The sequence below is a fragment of the Pelobates fuscus genome, chromosome 8 (assembly GCF_036172605.1).
Source record: "Pelobates fuscus isolate aPelFus1 chromosome 8, aPelFus1.pri, whole genome shotgun sequence".
NCBI classification, from domain to species: Eukaryota; Metazoa; Chordata; class Amphibia; order Anura; family Pelobatidae; genus Pelobates; species Pelobates fuscus.
Window position 1 is genome coordinate 42,276,658 of NC_086324.1, and position 13,837 is coordinate 42,290,494.

General features: G+C 44.2%; 1 protein-coding gene across 1 annotated transcript in view; it reads right to left on the reverse strand.

The window, feature by feature from the left end:
* The window catches only part of LOC134571235 (dynein axonemal heavy chain 11-like), a 260,314-nt gene that overhangs the window by 125,913 nt on the left and 120,564 nt on the right, over positions 1-13,837 (reverse strand). Inside the window, exons 45-49 of the mRNA XM_063429407.1 lie at positions 9,125-9,329; positions 8,004-8,169; positions 6,442-6,544; positions 6,004-6,243; positions 4,398-4,559 (exon numbers count right to left, since the gene is read on the reverse strand). Coding sequence (XP_063285477.1) covers positions 4,398-4,559; positions 6,004-6,243; positions 6,442-6,544; positions 8,004-8,169; positions 9,125-9,329 — 876 coding nt within the window. The remainder of the gene's footprint in view (positions 1-4,397; positions 4,560-6,003; positions 6,244-6,441; positions 6,545-8,003; positions 8,170-9,124; positions 9,330-13,837) is intronic.

Below are 13,837 nucleotides of genomic sequence, written 5' to 3' on the forward strand. Positions count from 1 at the left end.
CACTCTTTCTCCCCCTCCCTCGTCACTCTTTCTCCCCCTCCCTCGTCACTCTTTCTCCCCCTCCCTCGTCACTCTTTCTCCCCCTCCCTCGTCACTCTTTCTCCCCCTCCCTCGTCACTCTTTCTCCCCCTCCCTCGTCACTCTTTCTCCCCCTCCCTCGTCACTCTTTCTCCCCCTCCCTCGTCACTCTTTCTCCCCCTCCCTCGTCACTCTTTCTCCCCCTCCCTCGTCACTCTTTCTCCCCCTCCCTCGTCACTCTTTCTCCCCCTCCCTCGTCACTCTTTCTCCCCCTCCCTCGTCACTCTTTCTCCCCCTCCCTCGTCACTCTTTCTCCCCCTCCCTCGTCACTCTTTCTCCCCCTCCCTCGTCACTCTTTCTCCCCCTCCCTCGTCACTCTTTCTCCCCCTCCCTCGTCACTCTTTCTCCCCCTCCCTCGTCACTCTTTCTCCCCCTCCCTCGTCACTCTTTCTCCCCCTCCCTCGTCACTCTTTCTCCCCCTCCCTCGTCACTCTTTCTCCCCCTCCCTCGTCACTCTTTCTCCCCCTCCCTCGTCACTCTTTCTCCCCCTCCCTCGTCACTCTTTCTCCCCCTCCCTCGTCACTCTTTCTCCCCCTCCCTCCCTCCCTCCTTCTCCCCCTCCCTCCCTCCCTCCTTCTCCCCCTCCCTCGTCACTCTTTCTCCCCCTCCCTCCCTCCCTCCCTCCCTCGTCACTCTTTCTCCCCCTCCCTCCCTCCCTCCCTCGTCACTCTTTCTCCCCCTCCCTCCCTCCCTCCCTCCCTCGTCACTCTTTCTCCCCCTCCCTCCCTCCCTCCCTCCCTCGTCACTCTTTCTCCCCCTCCCTCCCTCCCTCCCTCCCTCGTCACTCTTTCTCCCCCTCCCTCCCTCCCTCCCTCCCTCGTCACTCTTTCTCCCCCTCCCTCCCTCCCTCCCTCCCTCGTCACTCTTTCTCCCCCTCCCTCCCTCCCTCCCTCCCTCGTCACTCTTTCTCCCCCTCCCTCCCTCCCTCCCTCCCTCGTCACTCTTTCTCCCCCTCCCTCCCTCCCTCCCTCCCTCGTCACTCTTTCTCCCCCTCCCTCCCTCCCTCCCTCCCTCGTCACTCTTTCTCCCCCTCCCTCCCTCCCTCCCTCCCTCGTCACTCTTTCTCCCCCTCCCTCCCTCCCTCCCTCCCTCGTCACTCTTTCTCCCCCTCCCTCCCTCCCTCCCTCCCTCGTCACTCTTTCTCCCCCTCCCTCCCTCCCTCCCTCCCTCGTCACTCTTTCTCCCCCTCCCTCCCTCCCTCCCTCGTCACTCTTTCTCCCCCTCCCTCCCTCCCTCCCTCGTCACTCTTTCTCCCCCTCCCTCCCTCCCTCCCTCGTCACTCTTTCTCCCCCTCCCTCCCTCCCTCCCTCGTCACTCTTTCTCCCCCTCCCTCCCTCCCTCCCTCGTCACTCTTTCTCCCCCTCCCTCCCTCCCTCCCTCGTCACTCTTTCTCCCCCTCCCTCCCTCCCTCCCTCGTCACTCTTTCTCCCCCTCCCTCCCTCCCTCCCTCGTCACTCTTTCTCCCCCTCCCTCCCTCCCTCCCTCGTCACTCTTTCTCCCCCTCCCTCCCTCCCTCCCTCGTCACTCTTTCTCCCCCTCCCTCCCTCCCTCCCTCGTCACTCTTTCTCCCCCTCCCTCCCTCCCTCCCTCGTCACTCTTTCTCCCCCTCCCTCCCTCCCTCCCTCGTCACTCTTTCTCCCCCTCCCTCCCTCCCTCCCTCGTCACTCTTTCTCCCCCTCCCTCCCTCCCTCCCTCGTCACTCTTTCTCCCCCTCCCTCCCTCCCTCCCTCGTCACTCTTTCTCCCCCTCCCTCCCTCCCTCCCTCGTCACTCTTTCTCTCCCTCCCTCCCTCGTCACTCTTTCTCTCCCTCCCTCCCTCGTCACTCTTTCTCCCCCTCCCTCGTCACTCTTTCTCCCCCTCCCTCCCTCCCTCGTCACTCTTTCTCCCCCTCCCTCCCTCCCTCGTCACTCTTTCTCCCCCTCCCTCCCTCCCTCGTCACTCTTTCTCCCCCTCCCTCCCTCCCTCGTCACTCTTTCTCCCCCTCCCTCCCTCCCTTGTCACTCTTTCTCCCCCTCCCTCCCTCCCTTGTCACTCTTTCTCCCCCTCCCTCCCTCCCTTGTCACTCTTTCTCCCCCTCCCTCCCTCCCTTGTCACTCTTTCTCCCCCTCCCTCCCTCCCTTGTCACTCTTTCTCCCCCTCCCTCCCTCCCTTGTCACTCTTTCTCCCCCTCCCTCCCTCCCTTGTCACTCTTTCTCCCCCTCCCTCCCTCCCTTGTCACTCTTTCTCCCCCTCCCTCCCTCCCTTGTCACTCTTTCTCCCCCTCCCTCCCTCCCTTGTCACTCTTTCTCCCCCTCCCTCCCTCCCTTGTCACTCTTTCTCCCCCTCCCTCCCTCCCTTGTCACTCTTTCTCCCCCTCCCTCCCTCCCTTGTCACTCTTTCTCCCCCTCCCTCCCTCCCTTGTCACTCTTTCTCCCCCTCCCTCCCTTGTCACTCTTTCTCCCCCTCCCTCCCTCCCTTGTCACTCTTTCTCCCCCTCCCTCCCTCCCTTGTCACTCTTTCTCCCCCTCCCTCCCTCCCTTGTCACTCTTTCTCCCCCTCCCTCCCTCCCTTGTCACTCTTTCTCCCCCTCCCTCCCTCCCTCCCTCCCTTGTCACTCTCTCCCCCTCCCTCCCTCCCATGTCACTCTCTTTTTTCTCCCCCTCCCTCCCTTGTCACTCTCTTATTTCTCCCCCTCCCTCCCTTGTCATTCTCTTCCTCCCCCCTCCCCTACCTCTGTTATAGCGTGGTCGAGCCCTCTATGGTCCGCGGGTACAGGGAGATTTTCTTTTCTGTACCCGGCCGGACTAACAGGAAGTGCACACTCAGTGTGCACTTCCTGTTAGTCCGACCGGGTACAGGAGACAGATGCTCCCTGTACCCGCGGACCATACAGGGCTCGGCCATGCTACAGTGAGGGAGTGACAGGAGGGAGCGCTGAGCTCTTCCCTCCTGTCAGACCCTCTCCTCATGCTGCGCCCGGGCGGTGCGCCCTCATGGACGCACCAGCCCGGGCAAAGCTGCAGCCGCCTGAGGCTCTCTGCAGAGCGGCTGCAGCATGAGGGGGGCCGGCGGAGCTGGGGGGAGATTTCCCCATAACCTGTTCTCCCCCCCCCCGCATGATTTGCTGGGGGCGATGCGTCCCCCCCATCCTCCCCGGTTCCTACCCCATGGTCTGGCGGCAGCATTCATCGCGGGCAATACGGCTTTTGGGAAGACCAATTAGGACAGGATTACTATAATTCATGCGGGAAATTACCAGAGCGTGGACAAGTTCCTTGGTAGATATTAATAATAATATTAAGAATAATATTCTACTATGATTATCTGAGTGCACAGCTTCTTAATGTGATATATCTTGTATATATATGTTATTTAGATCAACTAGTAATCTAACATGCTTCTAATTCCCTTTTAAATTGTCTTTTAATTGTCTTGTGTATCTTTCATCTATTCAAGGTAACCTAAGCAAAAAAATAAATAAATGCAAAGGCCCAATCATAGGCTATTGCAAGCAGTCGGTGACATACTTACTCACTGTGCCCCTTCCTGTGTGGTATATTAAAGAAGGGACACTCCACTGCCCAAATACAAAATAAATTTTAAAAAACACAATTTAGTAGATATCCCCAAATGAAAATATGCATGCACTTAAATAATGCATTTATATCTAAAAACAGCTTTCAAAAACTGCAGATTTTTTGTCGGCTGCATTTGCCAAACCTCCTCTTCTAACCCCGCCCAGACTTTGTGTGACTGTCCAATCACAGACTTCCCAATGAAGCTCAATTAGGTGCTCTGAGCAATTGCTGCTTCTTGAGTTTTGTGCAAATAAACTAACTAAACCAGGAAGTAACAGGTCCTATTGTCTGCTTGAAAAGCCAAGGGGTGTAACCTATATAATTTATAAAAGAGCCAATTTCTATACAAACTGTACTTTTTCCAAAATGAAAAAATAGGACACAGTCTTCACACATAAAGCTTTTCAGTAAGTTAAAGTGCTTTAGGGGTCTGGAGTGTCCCTTTAAGTATCAGGAGTAAGAGTGCAAAATTGCTCTACTATGGCAATGTGATGACAGTGTCCTTGGCACTTGACAGGAAGTACATTTTAACCTACCGTAATATCTCATAAAACAACGAGGGATCAATGATATTTATTTTACTAAATGAGGTATTAGGGCTTAAAGTTAACCCGTCATGAAACGTTTATCTAAAAGTAAAATGATCCAGAATTGCTGGCTATCAAGTATTAAGGCTGACAAAGCCTCCATGGAGTTGTAGATGTTGGGATTCCTTGTGGTCTCCACTGACTTAGAGAACTGAAACTAGGCTTACAACTTACCTCAAAGTATCTTTTAGCAGTATCTATGAGCACCTTCTTAAAGTGTTCTACGTCTTTCTCTTCCATGAGTTTATCGGAGTATACTCTGGATGACTCATGTAGCCATAAGTCGACCAAGTCACTGGAGAATCGAATACACTCAGGAGATGCAAGAAGCATTCCCTAGAAACAATAACCAGAAGATCATTTTATATATTTTATATATTTGTAATATTTAACAGGTGATCTAAAGGGTTTCCAACCACCCAAGATCACATCACTGATTTGAAGTGATTATGGTGCATAGAGTCTGTATGCGCAGCGTTTTAGTTTGAAACAGTGTACATAGAGAGTTTATGCCATTTTGACATGTAATGGCAGCACAGTCCCTGCTCTGTGACACCCATGTCCTCCCCTTATCCCACCCTCTGTGATATTGCACAATGTGCAGCACTGCCGCAAAAAGCACCTCTAGTGGCAGTCTGAGGAGTCGCCACTAGAGGTGTTCCTAGGCTGCAATGTTATCACTGCCTTTACTCTGAAAAGGCAGTGTTTACACGAAAATGCCTGCAGTGACTGACTATACTCACCACCAGAACAACTACAATAAGCTGTAGTTGTTTTGGTGAATATAGTATCCCTTTGAATGGAAACTTTATCCTTTAGCAATGTAATGGTTTCATCCACTATACGTTCAACTTAAGAAACATTTACTAGAAATAAAACGAAAACAAAAAAAAAGAAAAAGAAGTAAAAGAAACATCCTATATTCTTTCATTACATTTAACACAGCTATAGTGATATGCAACAGAATTTTAATACAAACTAATGTATTAATTTTGGCTCAAACTTTGCTGTAGCTAAATCATTACAACTCGCTGTTGAGTAAATAAACCGCTACGAGTTTACCAATCAATCTGCTGACAAAACGGAACGCTGAGTTACAACACGCTGGCTCCGCACATCCTTCAGAACTCGGCAAATTGCTTGCATACAAGTAGCACAATTAAAAGTAATTAGCATGTTAGGACCTCACTTTTCTTGGTTTCTACACAAGCAATTTGCAGAACTCGCAACTAACTGACATATTTATGACTTGCTTCCAGCTTCAATTGTTGCTTTTAATTATTCATTGTAAAAGCAAGAGTTACTGGGGCCTCGTCTATGAAAATGTTATTAAATGATTTAGTAGAGTTTAACCCTTTGAGGGTCAGAGATGTGCCCTGTGGATTGCTCTGCTCTGGTACTCAAAGAGTTAAGTGGTATCAAAAGATGGCCGCTAGCAAAAAGGGAAAAAAAAATTATATTGTGCTTCGCATTTATATACAGTGTCGGAGGAAAGCTATTTCTTTTCACAGAATAGGATTTGGTTTGTAGATTGACTCAGTCAAAGTCCGTCATTGCTTCATATAGAAGAAACACAGGGTTATTCGCTAAACTGTGAACTGTCAGAATTGAAAGTAAAGTTTTAAAATGTACGAAAAAAAATATGAATTGTAAATATGTTTACAATTGAGCTATTTTAGGCCAAAAATGTGAAATGTACTTTGCTTTCTCACCAATTCTCACTAATAACTCTGAAAATGTCTTATAATAAAAAAAAAGGACAGAAAAAGAAAATGTTTACCTGAAATACGTGTGTGAGGTCTCTTAAATTGAAAATGTAGTGGAATCTTATTGCAGTGGGAAGAAAATTCTGGGTCATTTTCTGGTGTAGACAAATGGCCGCTTGTACGAGGGTAGTCACAGATTTCTGTACACTGTAGCTGAAGCCGCCATTTTGAAAATGTGTGCTAATTATTTTGCTGTAAATGGTGGTCAGTGCATCTAATCCAGGAAAATGCACAGCGAACACGGAGAAATGTCTCTGAAAAAAAAAGAGATTATATCATCTTCCAGAGTTAAACGCTTCACTGTGTGTGCTCAGAGCTGTTCACCCTGAAACCACAAAAGCTAACATTCCAAAAGTCATATATTTCACAGAACATTTGATTAATAAATTGCCTTCCGAACCAAGACTTGACTAAGGTTAGAGAGTGATATAAAACTGAAAAACATTCACTACCTGCAGACGAGGATTGATGGAAAAACTCCCAGCAGTAGGATTCATGCATGTTATGTATTGACAGTTATGAATTTCTTTTGCAATGAGTTTCTGTCTATCGTACCTGTAGGAATCACAAAAATAGAGTTTAATCATTAAGTACAAGGTTCAGGTTAGTGCATCATCTAGCTTATTCGCAAGTGTGTTTTATGACTGGTACAGCACTGAAACAGTTAGCAATCACGCTCCGTGGTTTCCAGGGAATAAAAACTAGTGAATGGGAATGAAGGGTTGTTGTTGTTATAAAGATTCCATTCTCAACTGTCTGTGCTTGTCATTCAATGACATCACATTTCGATCTGTTCAGTAACTCGTCATTCAATAAGTGGTCATGTCATTGAGTAATTGTACTGTCTGTATTCACTGCTACCATGTGTTTTAATGTTTCCTTAGAAGATGAATGATTTCAATGTTTTCTTTACTCAAAAAAAATCAATGTTAACCTGAAAATAAGAATTCTCATGTTAATTTTTTTTTTTTACTAAGGGAATATATCCATAAACATAGAATTGTACTGAATTGCAAACTGAATTGCACAATTTAGGATAACATAAAAACGTTGTTGAGATTGAAAAATATTCAAATCAGCTCTCTTTGTCTAAATTTGGCTTCTAGACCATTACTATTCGATATTTAGTGAATAAACCTAAAAAGAAACGTATAATTTTGAAGGTGATAAACCAGGATATCCTCAATCTTTTGACCTAAACCATCTGCCCGTTACGAATAAGACCAGGAGATGTCTAAACCCTAGTCTTAATAAGCGACGGCGAGGCTCATTTTCCTGTCCGCCCGCACGTCCCAAGCCTCCCCCTCTGTCAGTCACTACATCGGCTTCCAGTTAGATATAGGGCTTAATTTAATATTCTGGTACTTGCTTATAAGTCCCTACATATTGCTGCTCCAACCTATCTATCCTCCCTAATACAGAAGTATGTCCCGTGGAGGCCCCTGCGCTATGCCAAAGACCTACGTCTATCCTCTGTTCGTACTCCCACATCTGATGCTTGCCTCCAAGACTTCTCCAGGGCTGCACCTTTTCTGTGGAACTCCCTTCCATTCTCGGTTAGAATTTCAAAGTCTCCACTCCTTCAAAAAATCTTTGAAGACACACTTCTTCGGGAAAACATATCATTTAAACGGTTAGCGGGTTTTCATTCCCCCCCACCATGACTCCTCTGCCGGAGAGAAGTCACAATAATAATAAGGCAATCGCTTGGCCGAACCCCAAGTTCTGTCGGTTTTGTACTATCTGCTACCCCTCCACATACATGAAGGGGTAGGGGTAAAAAACTCCCCTAGTATAGATTGAAAAAAGTTTGCAACTGCAGATATACCTAGTTTATCTTTATAGTGTACACTTGGTAGATCCTGAAACACACTGAAATGTTGATTCAGAAAATTAACGTTTTGATGAGTAAAGAGTAGAACTTGTAGATTTTGCATTTAGAGACATGGGAGTGGAGTAATTATGGGCCTAAAGAGACTCTGAATGTATGAAAACTATGTCATGTCATACTTACCAGTGACTGTAATCAAGATGTTGTCTAATCAACGTGTGAGGCTGCACTGTGCTGTAGGCATCAACCTCTGGCATGTTAAGATCATCAATAAAATAGATCAGTTTTTTGGTGCCTGGTGGAGAATAGTTCCTTCCAGCTTTCTTTTCCAAAGGCTTTTCAAGAACGCCTAAATATGTAAAAAAAATCTAATAAATATTTGTACAAATCAATCAAACTTCCTGAATTAACACAACTAATTAGGAGCTTGTAATAATTGAATCACAAGATATGCAAACATGTTTTTGTCTGTCCTTGGATTTTTATACAAATTTATGCACAAATAGAGCTTTCTCTTCTGCGATCTGCGGAAAAAGGTCGGGTTTATTACGTTAATTGTGATATTGGGGTTATGTCCTACCTCCAGACTCTGGGTATAAATTTAGTAACCGTATGCCTACAAATGTGTTTTTTTCTATCAGGTTTATAACTACAATAAGCAACAGTGTGTCCCATAAATACACCTGTTTGGTGAAATGTGTAACATCATGTTCACACTATGTGTGAGTCACTGTAGAAACAGTTTTTAAAGAAGATCAAATGAAATTTCGCTTAGCCCACCATTTACGGTTACCAAACATTTAGGGGGTTCGAAGGGAGTTTTCTGTGTTGTCTATTCAGCTTGCTGTAGTGGTTATGATGCCCCTCCATTGCAAGTGATCAAACCTTTTTTGAACTGTGTGACTTCTTACCTGGGATCCGGAGGGCAGAACAATGCAGGGCTTATCTCATTGGCTCAGAGTGTCAGCTTATCGCTCTCAGCCAATGAGCTAACAGCCAGTAGTGGAGGCTGGGTGCAGAGCTTGGATGACCCCAGGTTAAAAAGAAACCATTCAAAAACATTTTGACTTTTTACAATGGGGGGTACCTGGCACCAAGCAAGCTGTAGTGTTTATGGTGCTGTAGTGTTAATTTACAGTGAATTGATTTGCTTGCAAATTGTTCCTTGAATGAGTCTAGTTTCTTCTTATCCATAATTATGAGAGGGAGACAAAGTCAATGGACCTTCTTGCACAATAACCTATGCAATAAGCATACATTGTATTGGTGTTTAATATAAACATATGTTAACACATTTCCCTTACGCTGGAGCATGGCAGATGTCGTATAGTAGTTAAAGGGAACCTTGGCCACCATGTATTCTTCCGGCAAGTTTGCCAACTTGTCCAGCACCAAAACAGTTTTTCCAACACCAGCATTGCCAACTAGCATTATTGGCTTCCCCTTTTCAAGCAGTAAATCTAAAAAATATCTCAAACGGACTGTTTCAGCCGTGTGGACCAGGACAGTCTAGAAAAACATGATCGAAAATAAAAATATGATAATGGCATTTTTATACAAATTTTACCTATATAATGTTACAAAAAATAAACCACTAAATACTGACTGGTGATGTTAACATTCTCAATTAGATGGTCTGGTATGCTTACATTCTGCACAGTTTCAATATGTTCAAGTACGTGAATGGGACTGATTATAAAAATGTCATATTCATCCAAATAATGTGGAATTTATTCACTAAATGCCAAATTGCTGTGAACTGAACTTTGTTTTCAAAATCTAGGCAAAAATTGCTGATTTCAACAACCTTTCCAACTCAGCTGTAGCCACAGCTTGGTCGCCTTGGAATCGATTTAGAACTCACCATATTTCATTATTTGTTACATAAACACTTGTCTATATGACATAGTTGACTTTATAAAAATCTACTGTAGTAGTTTGGTTTTATTTATCGTTCTTTCCTCTTATTATCAGACACAGTGTAAATTGCAGGCAATATATAAATTAGAACAGAGCCAGCATTTCCCGTGTGTGATGTGTATGTGAGGGCTGTGTGTGTGTGTTTGTGTGTCTGAGAGGTGCTGTGTGTGTGAGCAGTGCTGTATGTTTGAGAGGTGCTGTGGGGGGTGCTGTGTGTGTGTCTGAGAGGTAGTGTGTGTGTGTGTGTGTGTGTGCCTGAGAGGTGCTGTGTGTGTAAGGAGTGCTGTGTGTGAGGAGTGTGCTGTGTGTTTGAGATGTGCGTGTGTGTGTGTGTGTGTGTGTGTGTGCTGTGTGTTTGAGTGTATGTATGTGTGTGTGTTTGTGAAGTGTGCTGTGTGCGAGGAGTGCTGTGTGTTGCAGAGATTAAAGGGTGCAGGTAGCAAATGTGTGTGTTTTTTTAAATTATACTATACATTAATAAAAATCTTCATCCACCCCTTCCTCCTTCTTACCTTTGGTGAAGGGGGGGGGGGGCACAGTCAGGCCGGTGGTGAGTTCTGTGTAGCCTGCAGCCGATCTGGCTGCAGGCTGTCTCCTGTCCTCCCGTGCGCAGAATGCTGTGTGGAGCATTACCATGGTAACGCACGGCAACGCTCCACACAGCCTGCTTCCCAGGTCCCCCTCCCACATCCAGGTCCTCCTGCCTTCTCTTCCCGATCGATGGGCCCGTGGTCCAATGAGGGAGATCTCTGATCTGATAGCCCACAGCCAGGAAACAGGGTTGGCTCTCCATGGGCCGGCAGGGGAGATCAAAGATCTCCCCTGTCGATTGGGCACACTGGATGCTTGTGTGGCCCCTGGGCAACTGCCCAGCATGCCCATGGGAAAGACGGCCCTGGTCATAATGTCTTTTCCCCCCACAATTTTACCATGTATCGCCCTCCAAAATCTTATCAAATGTTGATTTAATTTAAAGATCTAGTGAGAAGGGAGCAATAGAGGGGGAAAAGGAGTAGCAGTAAGAAAAATGTATTTATATATGATATATTTCATAAATATATAATGAATAAATATATAATATAATTGTCTGATTCATTTTCTCAAATCTTTTTTCTTAACGAAATTCAGATGAGCCAAACAGCCATTTGGTCAAAATTCAGCTGTCCATATTTTTGTTTTTTAATTTGCAGAAGATGTTTGTCCAAAACAACTTTATTCACGGTGGATGAGTCTAGTCCACAGTGGCTGAACTAAATAGCTTATAACATTTTTCCAGTTCAGCTATTTTGAATTTAAACTTGAAATTCACTTTGGATTCTCACTTTGTTTCACCCTTGCCAGTAATCTATTAATAAGATGAAGGTGACAAAAAAGAGTGACATGATGTTACTTTGTTATTTACATAGATACCCAGTTACTTAACCCTTTTCACAAAACAGTTAGGCAGATCACTTGACATGTGTTTAACTTTGCTAAACCCTCCCGGCTGTCCACCAGATAACGAGTCCTTTTACTTCCTGGTTTGGTAAGCTCAATGGAGCTAAACTCGAGAGGCATCAATTACCCAGAGCACCTGCCTTGGAAAGACTTCTCATTGAGCTGCATTGGGAAGCCTGTGATTGGACAGACACAGAAAGTCTGGGCTGGAAAGAATGAGAGGGCTTGCAACGGCTCCAGCCAAGAGATCTGGAATTTTAGAAATGCCCAAATAAAAAAAAAAAGCGTAATTAAATGCATGCATGTTTTCATTGGGAGCTTCTCTACTAAATTGTGATTTATATAGTCTTATTTGGGCAGTGGGGTATCCTTTTAATACTATGCTTTAATATATACACATTGTCTTGAGTTGTACGCCAGCAGGTGACTGTTAGCTTTCCCAACTCCAAAACATGAATTATGAAATCCCGTGAAACATGGTAATAATATTGGCTAGTTTTCTGATACCTGTATCTTTGTGTAGTTGGAACACGTATAGTCTAGTTTTTTTGAAAGACAGCTTGATAAAAAATTCCTGGGCATTTCCACAACCTTTCTGAACTAGGTTGTAAGTTTAATTCACTTTTTAATTCAATAAAATCCAAAAATGTCTATTTTTTTTTTTTTTATTGCAGGGAATTTCTGGTAAACTAATCACATTATTTATGTGAATTCCAACTGCCAATTCTTTTTTGCAAACTGCTTAAGTGGCTGTTAATATGTGTCCTCTTTTGCCGTGCTTTTCCCACTATTACCTGTTGTACATAAAGTCAGTATTATAGGTGTTCTGGGGTTATGGTATTAAACATACTTAAAGGAAAAATGTTTGAAGGTTTCACAACTAAAGACACTGAATGGTTTAGGTTCCAGTAATTCCCTAAAGGCAACACAGTAGAGCAACGAAGACCACAAAATATTCTTTTAAAAATGTATGCACATAAAGTACACTACGGATCACTAGCATTAGGTCCTTCATTTGGAGTGCAATGCGTAAAACTCCTATTCCGTGCTCAAGGCTAACAATGTGAGAATACTTTTATTGTTACATTGAACTTCATTACTATAGGGCCTACGATTTAAAAGCCCAGTTGAAATAGAAGAAGGCATGAATGCTTGACCAATTCCAAATACTCTGAGCAATCCTTAAGAGATTTACACAAGAAATATCACACATGTGATGTACAGTAGATAGACAAAATGTAGCAGAAAAAAATAGAAAATGAAACAAGATTTTTTTTAATGTATTTTTCGCTGCATATTTTTAAGCATTATGGAATAAGAATAGGAGGTCAACACGTGTCTTGATTGGACCTTTAACCCCTTAAGGACCAAACTTCTGGAATAAAATGGAATCATGACGTGTCACACACGTCATGTGTCCTTAAGGGGTTAAGGTTAAATTTGCGTGGTTTGATGATGGAATAGTTCACAAGACCACCAACATTCCATTATTATTAACATTTCTCTTTTTTTTGGTGACTATTTTTTTGGGGAATATGGAGATAGAAGTGATAACAAGCACTGACGTACAACAAAAAAATGTCTTGAAAGACAATACTTACATGTTTGGGATTTTGTTTAAAGAAAGAAGCACCTTCTCCATTGAAGGATGGTGTTTATATCCTACACTATAAATGAGATGAAGATATAGTCCCGGATAATAAATGTGGTTCAGAACAATTTAATTTCACTCATTTTAAACTTGTTACTCTTTTGTAACACAGTGGCAATATGATATTAGATAGGCTCAAGATATAAGCATTCATACGTACATATCATTTCTTGAGTATAACCCAAGACAGGTGCCAAGCCAGCACTGTAATAATAAAAAGGGATTTGCCTAACCATTTCATGATGGGGGTTAAATAACAAAATGACCTCATATTTCTCAAGGTTTTACTTCACTTTAACTATAATGTTATTTGCCTAATTATTATTATTGTTAAGGGCCTGTAATGTACTTTGTATCAGTTTATAACAGGATAACCAAACCCAGGGCCAGATTAAGAGCCTAGTGGGCCTGGTGCTGACAATTATGACGGGCCTAATTACAGAATCATATTGACCAAAAACAGTAAAACACTCCCACGCGTCATGTATCTGATGGAGATGGTGCTGGAGAGAAAGAAAACAGCAGCTATAAGAAAACACATACCCTATGCTAATCTCTCACTAATTTATGTTTTCATCTTTCAAGTAAATCCATAACCCCTAACAGCAGTGTCCAGTCAAGCAGGAAGTCAATGGGCACGGTAAAACGGTGTGCCACTGACACAAGTCATGTAACCTGCCAAAAGGGGCGAACGAACATGCCCAAAAAGAGGACATGTCTGCCCAAAGAATTAGAAGGCATGTCAGGCTGCCTGCCTATCATGCAGTTGGCAAACTAAGGGCATACTATGCAGACAGCACCCTGAGCTTGGCATAAATGCATCTAATGATGCGCTCGCTCAAAGCTTTCTAAGGACTGTCCCCTAGCACTCGCTGGTCCACTTGTCTCCTTACCTTCTTACTAGCAGGCAGAAGCTCCTGGTATATAGTCTGGGACAGAGAAAAGCTGTATGTAGTGAGTGTAGAAGAAAGGGAACATGCCACAGTGTTAGAGAGACCAAAGTCAGCAT